This window comes from Dromaius novaehollandiae, chromosome 3 (assembly GCF_036370855.1).
Source record: "Dromaius novaehollandiae isolate bDroNov1 chromosome 3, bDroNov1.hap1, whole genome shotgun sequence".
In the NCBI taxonomy this organism is placed as follows: Eukaryota; Metazoa; Chordata; class Aves; order Casuariiformes; family Dromaiidae; genus Dromaius; species Dromaius novaehollandiae.
In genome coordinates, this window is record NC_088100.1 from 95,576,673 (window position 1) to 95,595,070 (window position 18,398).

An 18,398-nucleotide genomic window follows, 5' to 3' on the forward strand; every position below is an offset into this window, starting at 1 on the left:
GAAGTTTGTGCTGACTTTCTCCATGTTGTTCCTATTTATGTTACTCTGTGTAGGTCTGTCACCCTCCTTTCCCTGTCTCTTCTCTACTGGAAACTGAAATTCTCTGGCGAAGGGATCATGCCTTTGTTAATCTATAGGTGTTTACTGCAAGCAAACTATAGCTTGCTCACCCGATATTAAGCATGCACAGAATATTGTTATGCTCAAAATCAGAATAAAGGAAAGAGACAAAGCTTTCAGGTAACTGCTTTCTGACTGGTAAAGAGCAGGTATTATCAAAGAGGGACAGAGGTAAATAGAAGATGCTGTTTTATGAACAGGCCCTAATGCTAGGCTGGCTGCAAAAAAGAGGTGAAAAGCAAGGAGGGAACAGTAAACTAACTGTTGAAAACAACTGCTTAAAGTTGTAACTTGTCACTGTGCTCCTTCATCACTATTTGCTTGGCAGGTATTGTGGCATCAGTGGTAGCTTTCAATTCAATTAAGCAAATTTGCAGACTGAATGTGGGAAGAGAGATAATACACTGCTGTAAGGACATCCCAGAGCCACAAAAGGGATCAGAAAGCTCAGCGACAGCTCAGAAGACCTCGTGTGCAACTTCAGAAAGGTGACACTGACTCAATAGGCCAGCAAGCAAAGACGAACAAGCAGGAGATTGAAAACTTGGCATGTTTGAATATTCACATGCTTGGGCTCAGCCGGCTGGAGTGGTATGAGGAAGATTACAGCTTGCAATGGTCTAAATCAATGTCATTCCCAGTTCTGCCTTTTCTTTCCTGCCACACTAACATGAAAGTGCTGATTAGAATGACTATTCAAAAATTTCTACCAAAAAAAAAAAAAAAAAAAAAAAAAAAAAAAAAAAAAGCTATTTTGGTAACAACAACTGTGGGCTTGTTTCTACTTAAAATATTTTGAGGGCAGGGTAATTATTTAAAATAAAAATTTTTTTTACAGAATAAATGAAAATTCATAACCGCATTTCATATTTTTAGGTTAATCAGATATTTCATAGAAACAAAGTTATCTGACAGTCTTTACCTTATCCCCGAACCTTTGGGAAGAAAAGCAGGCCTTCTGTAATCTGCATTAAAGATACAAAATTCCCTCCCAGCTTTTCCTAAAATCCTAGAACTAGTCCCCAGAGGAGCAGAAAAATTGATTCCAAGTTTCCTGAGTTCCTGGTTAGCTCCATAATCAGACGCCACCTTTGCCCTCCATAGAAGTCATCAGCCTGTAGGAGTCTAGACCTGGAATCCCTCTCACCTTAATACAGCTATATCTTGTTGCCTCTGGAACTGCCACACGAGACATGATAGCACAGTAGGGCAGGCACTTCATTCTATGCTCATTCCATACTCTGAAATCTCCTATTAAATAAAAAACCTCAAAAACAATAAAAAGTATTTTTACATTATTCCAGCCCTTAAGAAAAAAACCACACTGAATTATTGTTTTCACCTGATACTATTGTTTTCACCTGATCTCTATTAACAAGAAAAAAGATCTGGAGGCTTTATTCTCCTCTTCAAAAAATATTAGGAGTCACAGGAACTTTCCTCTTCATTCTCTACGCTATTTGGCCAGACAGTTTCCCTCTTTGTGGTTAAAGACCTTTTTTTCTTTAAGGGAAGAGGGGGGAAAAAAAAAGGAGAACATTTATATAAATTCTCCAACAACTTTTAGTGAGATGTAGTTTATAAGCAGCACATTCCTAACAGCTTCCAATCAGATATGCAGAGCTGTGGCCATATAATTCAGGAAGCTACAGGATCAAGTTTTTCCCTTCAGTAGTGAAGGAGGAACTTGTTTTCAGTGAATGTCACAAACCAGCTAATCTTCAGATGCAGAGAGCAGAAGGAGAGAGCACAGTCAACACCTACTTGTGATTTCATACTCCCAGATACTTCTCTGCAAGCCAGTTGTGCCACGACACAACCCATTAATGCAATAGCCTAAGCTAGAAGGGTAGTGCTTGAGTCAGATTTATTTCTGACAGGGACAGATTTCTGCACCATGACTTAGAAACCTGAAGAAGTACTCCCAGAGACAAAGACGACAAGAACATCTTTCTGCACCTGTCAGCAGAACTTTGATTTGATAGAAGAGTGATTCAAATGTTGAAATTACTTCTCATCGCATCCCAGATTTCTAAATCCCTTGCCATAGATTTAGCTGACATTGTTGCACCATCTAGCGGCTACCTAGAGGTTTTGTCTAAATCAGATGTTCACAGACTGTCAAAGCTGCATTACTGGACAGAAATACAATCATGCAAGATCAAATCAGTTTTAGGTTGGAAGGAATCACAAACATTTGTGTTGAACTTCATGCTGAGCTTTAAGATTCATTTAAATAAAAACCTGTAACACTAGGCACCTCCAAGCATTTTTGAAACTTTGAAATTACTAGCTCATCAGAGAAGTTACAAGATTAGCACCCGTCCTCAAATGAGCTCAGGCATAGTTTTTGTTTCTTCCTTTGAAAAAGTAATGGGGATAGAGAAAACGGCTAATCACAGGTGAGACCATTGCTGGTGTCCCACCATGACTTCCAGAAACTGCTGCTATTGATGATAAAAAGTTCAGTTTTTGTGGCATGTAAGTCCTCATCTGCTTTAGTGGGAATACTGTTCTTCAACACTTAAAGAGCAGCAGCATGAGACCTGCACAAGATTTGGAAGGTCCTCTTGATTTCCATGACTAACCAGTACTCAGTCAGTTACTGGAAACTGTAAGTCACAGTGCCATAGACTCTGCTCCACCAGTTCTGACTAAAGGTTTCTACCTGCCTAAGGATCGTAGATGGAAGGAAAGGGTTCCCTATCAAACATGCTAGTATGGATCGCTTTTCCCAGCCTCAAAAGGATAGCTATTCATTTCTCCCCCATAACAACTGAGCACGAAAATGAAAGATACCAAACAACTCACAACATTACTACAAGTATTAACAAAGTTGCCTTGGAACACAAGCCTGTACCTTTCCTCCGGACAATGAACTCAAATTTAGCTGGGACCAAAGTATCCAAGCTAATGTTGATGGCATTCACTCCTGCCTCCTTCAGCCGGGGAAGTAGCCTGGCTAAGTTGATCCCATTGGTCGTGACAGCAATGGTTTTCAGCCCTTCTAGCTTGTACAGTTGACCTAGGAAAGGAAAAAAAAAAGAATACTTTAGAGGAAGGAATTCCACTGTAAGTTACACAGAAAACCCAGAAGAAGGTTTGTGAAACAAAAAAAAAGTCGTTGAAGATGTGAGAAAAACATGGACACTTCAGAGTTTCAACCTCTTTCCAGCTGTACTGGTTTAAGAGCCATGTTTCAGCACGAATCCATTTCAAGAGATACAGAAGACAGTAGCTTGTTGCATGCAAAAGTGGTTATGAACAACATTGAAAATACACACTAATTTTGGTCCCCATTTATTAGAGTAAATACCTACTTTGCTGTTGGAAGAAGGCCTCTGATTCTATGTAGCTTGACTTCCCTTCTTTGCTCAATCTGGCTTGGCAAACCGAATCCTATATTCTGTAATAATAATAAGCAGCTAGCCATCACTTCTGCACCTGACACCTGAACCACCTCCATTTATGTAGCAACATTAATCCTGCTGTGCTTTAGAAAAGAACAGTTTTAACCCAGAGGCAGCTGTCAGCAGGACTGATTTTAAACACTGAAAGAACTACCACATATACTCCTGGCTAGACAGAAAAAGATCCACATTTCAGAGCCATACAGACAATCTGAGGCAACAACTTGCAGGAAACAAAAGCACTTCTGCTTGACAATTGAAATCTTTCCACCATCCACATTAGTACCCCAGCCAATTGAGGAGGGCTAATGAAAGACACTCAGAAATGGCTAACAAAAGAAAACCACATAAGAAATGATTACTATCATGAGGTTAAAATTTAGAAGACAGCTGCCTCCTCATAAGCCAAATGCAGAAATTCTCACCATACTAGATTTCCAGAGGGCAGGCTTTCAAACCTCTAGCTACCACTACAACAAACAGCAAAAAACAAACAAACAAACAAAAAAACCAAACACACCATAAACCACTTGCAAGAAGCAGAACCACAGTAGTCACTCTCTCTGATTTTCCCTTCTTTCTTTTTTCACAGCCTGCACCCTAATTAGTTAAGAAATATCTTAAGAACCCTTACCCTTGAGATGGCTTGAGTTACAGTACAAGTATCTCATAGTCTCTCATAGTTACCAACCTTCATGTTGGTAAGTGATTCACTTCTGCTTTATCTCCTTTCCCAGCTATTCTCAAGATACTCACCCCAAGTTCAGCCAAGGACTCAGGAATGGAACAAACATGATCACACCAAAGATGCTGAAGCTTACAACAGCAGCAATTTGTAACACGACTTAAGAGCCCTGTAAAGGTATGTGAAACCTGAGACTATAACAAAAGAAAAGGTTTTTACTAAGAGATGAATTTTTCTAGCATTCTTCTACTCACTTCTCAAAACCCTCCCCACAAACCAGGAATAACCTTTTCCTAGAGGCTAAGTACAACTGGGCTCAAGTTTGCCAAAAACTATTTTAACAGTAGCTACCACTAGCAGCCTAGCCTTTTTGAGAGCAGGGAATACATGCTGCAGCCAGCAGTTGGGGGAAATGCACAGGAACACCACTTTTATTTAAGAAAGAAATGGCACCAGCTGATTAGGTCAATTAGCGCAGACAGCAGCTCTGATCAATGTTTTTTCTTCCTCAGATAACAGGATGAGATGCACAACAAAGCACTGGAAATTCACTAATACAGGGAACCATCTGTAACAACAGCTGGACAGAACCCAACTATGAGAAATTGGAGCTGGAGACTTAATACTAAACACCAGCAAGTTAAGGAGGACCAGTTAGTACACTCTGCCTTACTTGCGCAAGCTAAGTAATAGAACATTTGTAGTCCCTTGTTTTTTTTGGCTCATTGACCTCTAAATTCAAAAGAGATTAAAAAGATTTCATAATTTTGTAATACACCTTGTCCTGTATAAAGTCTGTTTGCTTATCTTCAGTCACTGCTTTAGCAACAATCAGCACAAGTGAAGGCAACTGATAAAAGCTATCAAGTAAAATAGGAAACAGAATGCATGCTGTAATTCAATAGCATGAAGGAAGAGACTAACAGTCAGGCTCAGACAAACAAGTAAACACTTTTACATTTACTTTTCCTTTAGGATCAGAAGCGTCTCCCTAAAGTTGCTGCATTTCTTCACATACTTTTTCAATAGTTTCCTCACTTGTATTTCTCCTACTTGAGGCTAGAAAGGAAACTCTACCTCCTCATATAAGAATTAACAAATCTGCCCTGCACCACTTTGCTCCTGAAACTTGTATGTTCCTATGAAAAAGGCTCCCCCTTGCAAAAAAAAGAAAAATGATTTTGTCAGTCCATTCCTGTACAAATCTCTGTCTCTCAGAAGACAATAAACAGCTATCACACAGTTAAAGTCCAGTGCTAATTTAAACTTGGAATATCCCAGAGGAGATGGACTCTATATTCCATTATCAACTGCTTCAGAAAAGTCTCAAATATATGTTTTCAGCAGTCACCAGGACATGATTTAGTTTTCAGCAAGTGTTAGCTGCTGAGTCACAGTTTATGTATGTGTATGCATTAAAAAAAAAGATTCAAAATAATCTAAACAACTGCAGCAGACCTCTGAGTAAATAGATATTAATCAACCTGGTCTCCTCTACAGTAGCTTCAAATTACATATGTTCATTGACTCAAACTTTTTCTTCTCTCAAAGTAGTAGGAAAATGTCATAGTAATAATATCTCTATCATTAATATTCATGAGCTTTATTGGTATTTCATAGACAACTTACGGGTAAGAGAAAAATTTGCTGAAAACAAACCCAACTTAAACCTCTACCTTATTCAGCAAGTGAGGTATTGCAGCCAGCTTCTATAAACTTTTTGGCTCTATTACCTCTGTACCATTACTGGATTTTGTTTCTTATTTGGTCTGGAATTATAGAGCTGATGTTGCGCTAATTAGAGAAACATTCTCCTGCATAATATTAAATAAATGAAGACCACAGTCTTTCAAAAATGTTACCTCCTAACACTATTTGCTAGCTAAACTATTTTAAAACAACATCAGAGTTCACCATGCTCCTTAAAAATAGCCATGAGACTGGAGTTAGGATGGAGGCACTCATTTAGGGCAAATAGTAACAGTTTCCAATGAATCTCCAGGAGAAACAATTCATGTATTGCAATGTATAAGTAATGGTGTAGAATATTTTGTAACTCTTGCACCCCATGAAAACAGAAATCTAGATCACAGAGTCATGAAAACCCGCAAATATATATATGTGCCAAAACACTATACACTGACCTTGTCAGCAGGCTTGTTGAAGTCACTAAGATCTGACCAGGGAAATGACATCTTAACAATGGAAACATATTTCAAAGAGGAAGCAGATATTAAACTAAACAAAGTAATCCCACAGTGCCCACAAGGGTAAATTGACACTAAATAAGGAACTAATAGACCAAGCACTAGTAGTTATGAAATATGAGCTTGTAAACCAGGTGCTATTAACTTTTCTATCCCAGGTTGTTTCAGAAACCCTGAAGAAGTCAAAACCTTTATTGTCAAGAATCTGAGATCAAGCACAGCAACTTCTTCCAGCTATGCAATCACATATAGGCTTTTCAGATTACAGTAGAACAGTATCCCTTTAATCCACTGCAGCTCATGTTTCAGTGCAAATACTGAATACAAATATATTAATGGAATCACATTAACAGAGAAATCAAGCGGAACTTTTGAATGTATCTTGGTTTCTTCCTACTTAAGCCAAGCTTTTTTTTTACACTAGCTCATTGAAGGAGTCACAATTCCCATAATTCTCCTGCTCCTGAATCAACACCATTTTTGCTTCTTCAGTTCTTGCCCAAGAAGCAGAAAGTACAGAATACAAAAATAGTTTTTGGCCTAAGGCTACAGCTCATGTAAAGAATGTATTGCCAGGAAAGGTCCTCCTAGATAAACACAGCTCTCAACATTGGGGTACAGGATGAAACAAATTTTTGTTGGTTGCTGTCAGTACACTGCAATGACCTCAGTTTACAAGATAAGTGTTTTCTTTCCAGAAGTACTATTACGAAGCAGAAATCTTCAGAGTCTGAGATATCCACTTCTGGAATAGTTTCTTAATGACCTTGTGCTATGAAGATCATAGATAATGATATATAGATATATAAAAACCCATACATATATATATATATATATATATATATGCCTATTACAGACAGGCTAATACAACTTCAGGACACAATGAGCTAATGTAACAGGACAATCATCTCAACATCCATCGCCTTGATCCCAAGATGACTACTCTCTCGGGTCATTAAAATGACCATTTTGAACGTGCCAAAGTTCAGCTGTGAGCAAGAATACAAGAAGAATAATGAAAGTCCAGTTGTTCAAAAAGATCCCTCTCCCTCCTTTAGCCACAAAAACAAGCATTTGAGAATTATATCACTACAATAAAACATACAAAACAAGCTTCTGTCCTTCCACAACTACTTCAGGATTGCAGCAATGTAAGACCTCATTTCGCAGTGAACTGGCTACTTCAACCTATACTCAAAACATCACAGCGGACAGCATTTGGGTTTAAAAAGCAACCAGCTACCACTGACAAATCAAAAAGGTATGTAAACTAGGAAAGAAAAATTCTGCACTGAACTGGTGACATTGTTGATTTCGATTCATTTTTATTCACTATATACCAAGCTTAAAAAGCTTTACTATTTTTTAAAAACACAACCTATTTTATAGATCTACTCCCCTTCTGTCTGGCAAAAGCCAGCTAAAAATAATTACATCTTTTATTACTAGACATAGGGAATGCCTTCTTGAGAGAAACACAAGCACCAGGTTACTTGAAAGGCACATAGTTATCTCATCGTAAATATAAATAGCCTTCCATGCGTGGGCAAAATATCCTACAGAATGGTATTCCAGACTTCCAAAATAGGAAATTAGTACAGTTTCAGGACTCCTCATAACAAAGGTTCAAGCAGAACGCAAGACAGCGCACTCCAGCTATTCTTCTTCCAGCTAGAAGCAGGTCAGCTCTATACACTAGACTGTTCTACTGTTTCCATTAGAAAAGACCCAAAATTCTTCTAATTCCTGAACAATACAGAATTGGAGCAGAGACCAACTGTTTTCCACAGCACAGCTTACTATATTAATAGGTAGCTACTAAATTCCTGCCTACATAGCCCTGTCTAACACATTGCCACTACACCAAGTTGTTGTAATATCCGTAACATACAAGACTTTGGAGAGGGGAGAAAAAAGCAGCTGGCTCAAGACAAAACTGGCACAATCAATCAATACATGCCAATTAAAAGGAGATAGGCTTCAAATAATTAGTCAGTAATTTACTTCCCATTGAAATTATAGTCTTCATCATTAATTGTAAAAGCATGGGCATTCATGATTCTGGATTCATGACTAAACACAGATGAGCAGGTGACACCTGTTACCAAAAAAAGTACCTCTTTTGTCCTCTAGCTTGTGAGTATCACCTGTTCCTTCCCAATGAGGACTTGGTCCCATCAATCCCTGATTTTTCACTTCAAGGCTGTGTTACTGCAAGCTATTCTACTAGATGCTGAATATAAAGACAATGTTAAGTTTAACTCTTGCAGTATGAAGTGACAGAAGTTCCACCCAAGTAGGAGAGCAGAACTGAGAGTTTTCTGGAGGGAACTATCTTACATTTATATGTATATTTATAATATCTTACACAATACTGGGAGAAAGTACTGTTATTTTGCATACAATTATTCTTCAGGTTGTTGGACTAAACCAATAGAGAGTTACAGGCATTGTTCGTGAATCAATACACAGTCACTTTGAAACACAGTTTATTTGTTTGCAACCTACCCACAATATCAACCACATCGGGCCGGATGAGTGGCTCGCCTCCTGTCAGTCGGATCTTCTCTACACCCTCCTTCACAAACAGCCTGGCTAGGGTGATTATCTCCTGAGCAGTTAGTAGCTCTGATTTAGGGGTCAGCTGAACACCTTCCTCTGGCATGCAGTACTGACCTGAAACAAACAATCCAGAAATACATGGCAAGAAAGAATCAGTAAAACTGAATCTAACACTGACAGACAAAATGCACCAAGTACAACTGCCTTCAGTGAGTGTCAATGACTCTGCCTTGCTGAAATGCAGATAGATCATACATCACATTAATAAGCAATCTAGTAACAATGTGCTGGCTTCCTTCATAAGAAAAACAATACTGATTTGATGAATCTCAAAATTACAATGGATCCACACTTGGGAGGAAAGGCTAACCTTACTGCTATCTAACCTGAACTCAAACACAGACACCAAACTGACCTGGCAAGCATGGGAACATTGCCAGCCCTAAACTTTGCAGACACAACTGTGCAAATGCAGAGAACCTGCCTGGGTGTGAGCTCTTGAGCTTATCACATATTTTAGGCAGTGGCATACAAACATCCACAAGCACTGTCATCCAAACCCCACCAATTCTGACACAAGACCTCTGATCTCATCAGTCTCTGGCAGACCCCTCCTCTTCCCCCAGCTTCCCCACCCCACTGGCAGTTCAGCTGAACATCAGTCTCTAAGTATCTTTATCACTACTTCCACAACACAAGAAACACAGCACAGGACCAACACAAGAAGGACCTTAACTCAATTCTTTGCACAACATGCTTCTATCTGCTTCTGCATAAGAGCTTTGGGCAAGAAAGAAAACAGACACTTACATCTAAGGTTGCATTTCTCAGTCAAAGAAATTCGCAAGTAGTTGTGCTGACGCCCAAAGCTGTCTGTCAAAAAGGCAGAGAAGGGAGCAGCAGGTTCCAGGAGGAAATGTCCTTTTCCTGAGCTTGGCAATTCCTGAGAGGAAAAAAAGAAAGTGTGAAATATTTGAATAGCTATCTTCAGTATCAGCTTGCTGTATAAATATTAACTCTAAACTCAACAGATATTTACGATCTCATTTTCCCACAGCAACAATGGAAAAAAAAAACCCATAGCTTCTCTTTATGGCCCACACTGACCACTTAGTGCTTAATTTTCACACCTTACTTCATTCCATGGAACTGTACTACGTATTTGCCCTCTGCATTTTAAGATAAAGCCACTTTGCCACATCTACTTCAGATTTCTTGTGTAGAGCATGAAACACACTTCTGTTTCAAATATGCATCTCAGCTTCCTAGGATCAATGATCCAAGAACCCCCATGGCCTCACTACAGCCTTCAGACAACTGAAACTATACATGAGGGTGCTGAAGTTTAGAGCAAGAACTGAAAGCTGATGAAACTCTACATCTCTGCTTGTCTCCCTCTGAAGTTTCATGTTCAAGATATAGCATTCTGTCAATATAAGAACAAATTTCTGCCACGGACAGTATGTTTCATAATATATGTTAAGACAATTTCCAGCAAGGTTTTCTTGCCCAAAGCTGTACAACCAAATACTGCTAGAAATCTTGTCTCAGAAAACAACATGGCAGATATATAGGGTGCAGTGGGACTGGAAGAGAAACTTCTGTTCCAAAACATTCCAACTGTTCAAGCCCATATAAAAAGATCTGGAATTTTAACAGTGCCCCTATTAACTGTTATTAACTGATTCTTAAACACGATTTCTATTTAGAATTTTTGTTTTCTTAAAACCCAGTGTAACATCTTTTAGAGGGGCACCATTTCCAGGAAGCTCTGAATATCTGCCCTCCAGAACCTCTTAAACCACCTAAAGAACCACTTTAGGTATCAAATTAAATATCCCAAATTACTAGCTGCTACTGCAGAAGAATACAGTTAAAGTTTATACTCAACATCTTTAAAACATCACTGAAGTCAACACTGGAACAATGCTGGTTATAGCAAGGTCTAAGTGCAGGGACTCCCACTTCTGCCATTAGGTCGACCTCCAAGTTACTATGCTAACTCTATTTTCTATATCTGTACTGCACAGCTGAAACCACTCAGCTACTTCTGGAAAAAGTTTCAATATCTGAAGTGAAACATGCAGTAAACTGAACCAACTCTTATCACAACATTGCAGAAAAGCAAAAATTCACCAACATACTTTTAATCAGATGGTTGATGCTTGGTTTAGGCACCACATACAAACACCCACAAGCACCATCATCCAAACCCCACCAAATACGGTCTGGTTTTGTCTATTAAATCATAGTTACATTAACATTTTACAGGAGACCAATTTAATAATTCTGACAGGCATCAGCTGCATCACAAAATGAAACAGAAAAAACAGGAGCAAAATAAATTAGCTACCTCCACTGTGTCCTTGTTATTTAACCATATGCAGACACTTATCAACCAGCTAAGAAAGCTGGAGGAAAGCTAAAGGATTTCTGCAAGTACAGTGAACTTCATATCCAGTGAAACAGTACATACAAAACCATTTCTAGATACAATGGTATTTACCAAGTTAAAGAAGTGTGTGTGGGGGGGAATTTGCTTCAGAATTGCGCCTGCAGTCAAAATCATTCTGGCTAGTCATGATAGACTTGCAGTAGATAAAGGATTAAATAAAGTTTTGACATAAATCTAAGATGTAGAATGAGAAGATGGACAAAACTACACATTAACCAGTATTCACACTTACTGAGCAAAACTCACAATTTCCATCTGGAGTAACAGACCTGAGAGAGCTCCAGAAATACTAAAATTAGCACATATGGGATGATGCCAAGGCACTTGGCAGAAACACACATAGCTGTGACCATCATCTCCCTGGCTCTGGTCATCACCAGCAGTAGCCATAGGAGTTCATCCAGCACAGTATTTAGAAATAGCCATCTACAATGTTAAATAACCCGAGTATCTTTCCTCAAAATATTTTTTTATGACAGCACTTTAAAGAGAGACACAGGAGGGACAGAAAACAGAGGGAGGAAACCTTCAGCAAACAGATCAGCCAAGACAGCAAAGGGTATCTGGGGAGAGGCCCAACTTCAGCCATCAGCAGCAAACAAAATTTTGATTCCAGCTGTGTGAACACCACAGCTGCTAAGCAGGAGCAGCCTTTCTTGGCAGCATGATCTCCCTACCAGCCTCTGAACGATCTACTTCACTTCTTGATCCGAATGGCTTTGTGGTTAGATAAGTAGCTCTCTCAAAACAATCCAGGCAATGCAGGGGTTACAGAATATAAAGGAGTTACAGAGTGGTCGACTTCAATGCTCAGAAAGCATCTATTTAACCCTGATAAAACAGCAGTACTAGTTTCAAAGTAGTCACTTCTCTGCAGGAAGAAAGAAATCCCTTCCAGTTTCTGTTTTTCAACCGCCACAACACCAGACTCCACAGGCCTGGCCTTCCATCCTTGTATCAAAGGTGTCAGTGACAACAGTTGTGAAAGCTGATCAATCTACAGCTCTGCTTGCACTTACACTTGTACAAATTCTTACACCTGAATCTTTTCTGACAAACATGCACAGGCAGAACAAATCATCTATTTTTTCATTCCCATCAGAAAACACTGCTACCTGAGTGCCTGTGGATTGTCTGTAAGCTCTGTACAGCTTTATTTTCACTAGGGAATCAGAAGGGAGCTAACTTCGTTAGAAAAGCTGGTTCAGCTGGACTTACTGCGAGAATTCCTTAGACTACAATAAGGTTTAAGTAGAAAAGTCCAGTTAAACATACAGACCTCACTTCTGCTTCTCCCCCTACTAGAAAACTCAATCCTGAACACACTAAATCTCTAAAATCTTAACATGAAATTATTTTTTGAAAACTACACTGCATTTTCAGCCAGTCTTGATTTCCAGTCTTCTCCTTCCCATTATTTTAGACAGGTGTTCATATTTGAGAGGGAAAGCACTCTCATGTTTATTTAGGTTATTTTAGCCCTTCATGTAGCAGCACTCCACTTCTGTTTCTTTCTCAGTTACTTATTCCTGCACCTATAGGACCAGGCTTCCTTACCAGTGCCACTTTAAGAATAATGATATGAACCTCCTGCCTCTCCATTTTAGAGTGTGCATTACAGGGATGAAAAGAACTGGAACAGTTGTCCTTTGCTGACAGAAGGGAAGCAAGAAGGATATTTTAATGATTTTATGTAATAGATGCCAAAACTTTCTTTTCAAGGACAGTAATTTGCTTACAGTAATTTCCTGTTTCCAAAACTTAGGCTCTTTTAACTTACTATTTAAATATGATTAACCCACACGCACATTGCTCTCCTTCCTTAGAAGCACAGCTGGTTGGTTAACAAAACATTGCTAGTGCTAGAGGCACACTTACAACTAAGAAACTGAAGTACTTATGCTGCTTTTCTCTTTGATATATGCTCTGCTAGTGGATCAAAGTGTGATCTACTTATCAGTCTTAATACTCTCATTATCATCTCAAAATCTTTATGCAATTTCAGGAAGAGAAGTTAAAAGCTTTCAAAGTCAAGAGAGGAAAAAAAGTTAGAAATAGTCTCGGTACGGAAAAGGTATATACCCAGCTATGTTAACTACTGTTTCCCTAGTAACTGAAGACAACAACTACATTCAACATGCCAGTCTGACCCAGACTGGACCACTTCAGCCCCTGAACCCTGAAGGAGCCACCACCAACTGTGACACAGGAGACAAGAACTTTATTCCTGGCTCTGCCATCTACCTGCCGGGTGACTTTTACAGACAGACAAACTAAAGGGGTCTTACTTGAGGAATAATAGTGGCCCCCATTAATTACTCTGAGGTTTATCGTCAAAAAGCAGTACATAAGAACAGGCACTCAACAGGCAGCTGGTGTCAGTAAACTTTCAAGTTTCTTTTGGGAATGTTTTTTTCTCTCTTGCTGAAAATTCATGAGTGTTTGGATTGGGGGGGGGGGGGGGCAGGAATTCTCCAGAGCATCTAGAACTTCCTTCCATCAGCTTCTTGTATACAGAGATGGGTTTGTCTGGAAGGAATGAGTAACTAAAGATGGAATTTCTAAGTTGTTCGTTCAGTTTCTGTCCAGTTTGGTGCCAGCAGGGAGAAATTAGGAGACACACAAGATGAGTTCAGCAGTATTCAGGCTGAGCTCCAGTGGGAACGGACCCTGTATTACCAAACCTGCCACCTGCACCCAGAACTGACTCATATTTCTATCAAATTCCCCAGGGAAGGCCAAGGGTCAGAAGTGGAAATTCAGCTGCTTTCCCGGCAGCTCAGGGCAAGGATGAAGCACACTTTGAGATGTTGTGTAGGCATGATGTTCTAAAGGGGAAGAATAGGTTGAGATTGGACCTAAGTCACTTGCAGCTTGTGTATGAGCTATCAGGGTAGGGAGAAAGCTAGAGTTGCCCACTGCAGTTCCCAAGGTGCAGGGAAAGGGGTATTCAGTTCCATGCAGTTGGAAAAGAGAGGTGGTTGTTGGTATTTTAACAGATCAATGCCCAGCAGCACAATTGTTTTTCACCCCAAAGGGATGTCTTTAATGCCCAAGCCCCCACTCCCCTCTGCCCATAGTTGACAGGGGACACTTCTGCTAATAGGAGAAGTAGGCCCTGTCACTGAGTGTGCTGCATCTGATCTGTGAAAAAATAATTTCACTCTCTGGGCTGTCAATCCTGTCTTCTATACTAGTACTGAAAGAACGAGAGCTTAGGTGACTGCACCCAGCAGCTATATTTTGGCAAGCCATCAACCCTTCAGACCTGTCAATTCATCTGCAATTTCCAGAAGAACTCTTCTAACAATGCAGCAAAATTGGAAGCTGTCACCAGAAGTATTAATAACCATCAGGAACACCACAAACTGACAGGTACTGGAAAGCCTAAGTTAAACACAAGGGGAAGAGAATGCAGCTCCTACCTATTTATCGAGCTGAAAACAGAGTACTACACTTGCTCTAGCCCTTCTCCTTCACCTCACCCCCACTGATACCTGTGCACTTGGAAACACTAATGCTTGCAAATGGGCCTCAGGGACCACCACAACCTACCCACTTATAACAGCATTAGGGCTGCTCCTGCTGCCAAATCCCGGTGGCTCTTTCAGCTCCGGCAACCTTGGTTGAGTCTGTGCGCCAGCGCTGTGCCCTCACAGTAGTGCCTAATGCTGCTGTCTCAGCATCATGGAGGCAACTCAGCAAAAGCTCTCCTGCTTCATGCCTCACTCTTAATACCTTGGTCTGTAGGGAAGTGGTGCCACAGTGTCCTTGTTCAGCCTGGAAACCAGACAACCCCAGGGGCTGAAATGGGTCTAGGTAGGTTAAGTGCCAGAAGGAGATCTGAGCTGGGAAGTTCAAGACAAGTGTTTTTTCTGAGGGTCCTGTAGCTGCAGCACAATCACAGACCTTAACCAGAATGCTACAGTTCTGGTTTTCTGGCAGAGAAAGTGCTGCTCATGGACTCTGAGCAGCTCCCCACAAAATGGAGCTCTAGGACAAGGAGAGCTTCTGACATAACTGACCAAGAATAAGGTTCATATTAGACCCTTTTAGACAAATTGGGCTCTTTTCTTTATCCCTATAGCAAAGACTTAACTGAGGCCGCAGAAAATTTCAGTAGGTTATGTTCAAGAGTTACATGATCTATTAACAAACAGCTGGAAGAGGCTGAAATAAAACTTTCTCCCAGGATGCCAAAGCCCTTTACTAGAAATGATAAGTCTTGCAAGAGGAAAAAGAGAGATGCTCATTTCCTTAATACTACTGCTCTCAAGCCTCACTAACTTAAAAGTCCTCTAATCTTCCTTCTCTGTTTCAAAATACTGGTTTTTGCCCGAAAATCTCTAGCTTACAATAAAAAAGTACAAATGATACTTTCCTACTGTACTGGAAAATACAGTTTTGTAGCAGAAAAACTTAATCCTATATAACATTTGTTAATTCAAGAATATCATTTGGGCAGGTATCATCATGTATGCAAGATGACAGACTGGCACCAGATTTTCCTTTGTTAACTGTGAATTAGTCAAGAAATGTTTGTACATAACTAAAAAAGCATGAAGACACTTGATACTCTCAGAGTGCCTGTTGCTACCTGACGTTAGGACTCTACCCCATGCAATGTGAAAGTCACATCTCCAAGACTGACATCAGTATCTTAAAAGCCAAGATCTAAAGAGACTCAAACACGTGGACTAACCAGTTCAAAAATAATCCGATTAGGTTTCTTGTTTTATTTGTAAAGAATGTGTACTTAGCTTCCCAGGTATATCTGTTTTCACCTTCAAGAATTACCTACATTTTCACAGCCTCAGATTTGCTCAGTCTGGTTAGCTGGTCAGTAGCATTTCACATCCAAAAACACATCCATTTTCACTGTATATTTTGTAGAGAGAATATTATGAAGACTTAACAGACATCAAAAACATGAACAAAAACTATTAAATTTTTCTGCTGGGAGGAGTAATTTACCACACATTCATAGAAAACTTTACTGAGGATGGTGAATGCAGCATATAGAATGGATAGCATGAGTGCTCACACTCTCCCACTATCTAAAAAAAGTGTGTGAGAACATGCTAAAACGGTCATAATACGCTCCCCCTCACCACACAATATCAATACAGCAGCTGCATTGACCTCTTTTGAATCTAACCTAAAGACTTACAAGAGGGGCCCTCGATGCAGTCTTTTGGTTGTCTTCTGAAGCTCCTGCATTAGAGTCCTTTTATCTACAGCTGCCTTAGAAATTTAAGGGAGTTGCAGGCCATTTTAAAAGGGGCTGAAATACAGAATGAGAATCTATTTCTCTCCTCTTCCCTTTCCATCCCCCACCTCAATGCAAGCTCATGAAAGTAAACAGAACCCATGAATATTTTCAGATCCAGTCCTGAAGCCAGTCAAACAGTATTCAGAACTGTTTTGAATGTCTGGATGTTTGAATATTCAAGTCATCTGAAACAACATTTCAGCATCCCCTGTGGCTGGAACACCACTAACTCCTTCTCTCCACGGGCGAGTCCCAGGCAAGATAGAGAACAGGAGCAAAGGCTACATACAGCATTATAGTTACTAAGTTTGCACTGTCTTTGCTTTTGCATTAGCTTGCTTCTCAGGCCCGGCAGGATTTCAGCAAGTGCTCCAGAGCACTTGTCACAGCTACTGGGCCATGCTCAGTATTGTAATTCCCATCTTGTAATTTCAACCACTGTCACCTTCTCCCCTAAACGGAGTCAAGATGGTTCAGAGCTGGACACTGTAATCAACCTCTTTCAAATGTATTCCTCATTGCATATTAGAGCTACTCAACTTACAGGAAGTAATACAAAGTAATTCTGATCAGAATTTATTAAAAAATATACAGTTTAGAAAAAGACAAAAGAAATTCAGTAAGCTTTCTAGATAACTGAGGCAAGTAAGCATTCAATAAAGAAATGTACAAAATCTGTCTGCACATAAATAAATGGTAGTGAATGCATTCAATTTGGTGACCAAAAACTGTCACTAGTACCTTTAGTTTATTTTCTGCTTGTTAAAGCCAGCCATGCAATCATGAGTAAATCAATAAATCATGTGTCAGCTGGGATTACTCCACATGTCATGCCCTATTTCCTTCAGGCAATTATAGAATCTGTGCCTTTCTGTGGAGCTTTTTCTCTCGCATTTTGACACTAAGAGAGTGAATTCATTTGAGATACCTAAAGCTAAACTAGGAGAAGCCAGATCTGGACAACACTGTTGTTTATTTCATGCAAATAGCTGGACAAATAGCTCACAGGAACACTTGGAACATATCCTTTAATCTCCCTAAAACTACCATTAACTTTGACTTCTGCAGATCAAATGCCACTGTGTAATCTCTGCTTTGTCTAGGAGAGCATGCAGAACTGGTTCAATAAATGAGACTGTGTGCTTACTTTATTTGGTTCTAAATATAAGGGTGAAATTTCAGAATTACACATTACTCCATATTAAGTTTTGTTGCCTACTCCCAGGATTCATACAATTAATTCATTTTTATATAAATCAGTTAACCCTGTTTTCATACTCTGGGCTTGGACAAAGCAGCAGAACATGCAGCTTCACTGGCATCCTGCTAGATTCCAGTTAAAGTATTACTATATTACAGACAATTACTGTATAGGAATTCTCAAATCCAAACTTTCCCCCAGAAAAACCTACCAAACGAAGCCGGGCTTGTTAAACGCAGGCTTTCATAATTTCTATTCTGTTAATTTCAGTTGCAAAACACAAGTCTGCGATTTCAAATTCAAAGCATTACCTCTGACTACAGACCACTACCCACAGGGCCACCTCCAAGTCACGCGGGGAAGAGATCCGCTCTCCCATGACCTCGCACCCTAACGCTACCGAAAGGTCACTTCACAGGTAACTCCCGATCAGAAGACGACTGCGTGCGCACCACAGCGAACCAACTCTTATCCTCATTTCCCTCC

The 18,398-nt window shown here is 39.8% G+C and overlaps 1 protein-coding gene and 1 long non-coding RNA gene across 5 annotated transcripts in view; one reads left to right on the top strand and one right to left on the bottom strand.

Annotated features, from left to right (window-relative positions):
• Positions 1-18,398, bottom strand: part of MOCS1 (molybdenum cofactor synthesis 1) — a 35,028-nt gene that overhangs the window by 16,123 nt on the left and 507 nt on the right. For 3 of the 4 annotated variants that reach the window (XM_064509540.1, XM_026121193.2, XM_064509542.1), the window contains exons 2-4: positions 9,795-9,927; positions 8,931-9,098; positions 2,981-3,145 (exon numbers count right to left, since the gene is read on the bottom strand). In XM_064509540.1, coding sequence (XP_064365610.1) covers positions 2,981-3,145; positions 8,931-9,098; positions 9,795-9,927 — 466 coding nt within the window. Of the gene's footprint in view, positions 1-2,980; positions 3,146-8,930; positions 9,099-9,794; positions 9,928-10,875; positions 10,895-18,398 lie in introns of those variants that run through there. The other variant, XM_064509541.1, reaches the window with a different exon arrangement.
• On the top strand, positions 4,052-4,988 carry LOC135327714 (uncharacterized). Its single transcript, XR_010388103.1, has 2 exons — positions 4,052-4,392; positions 4,728-4,988. It is a non-coding gene; the product is annotated as an uncharacterized LOC135327714 (long non-coding RNA).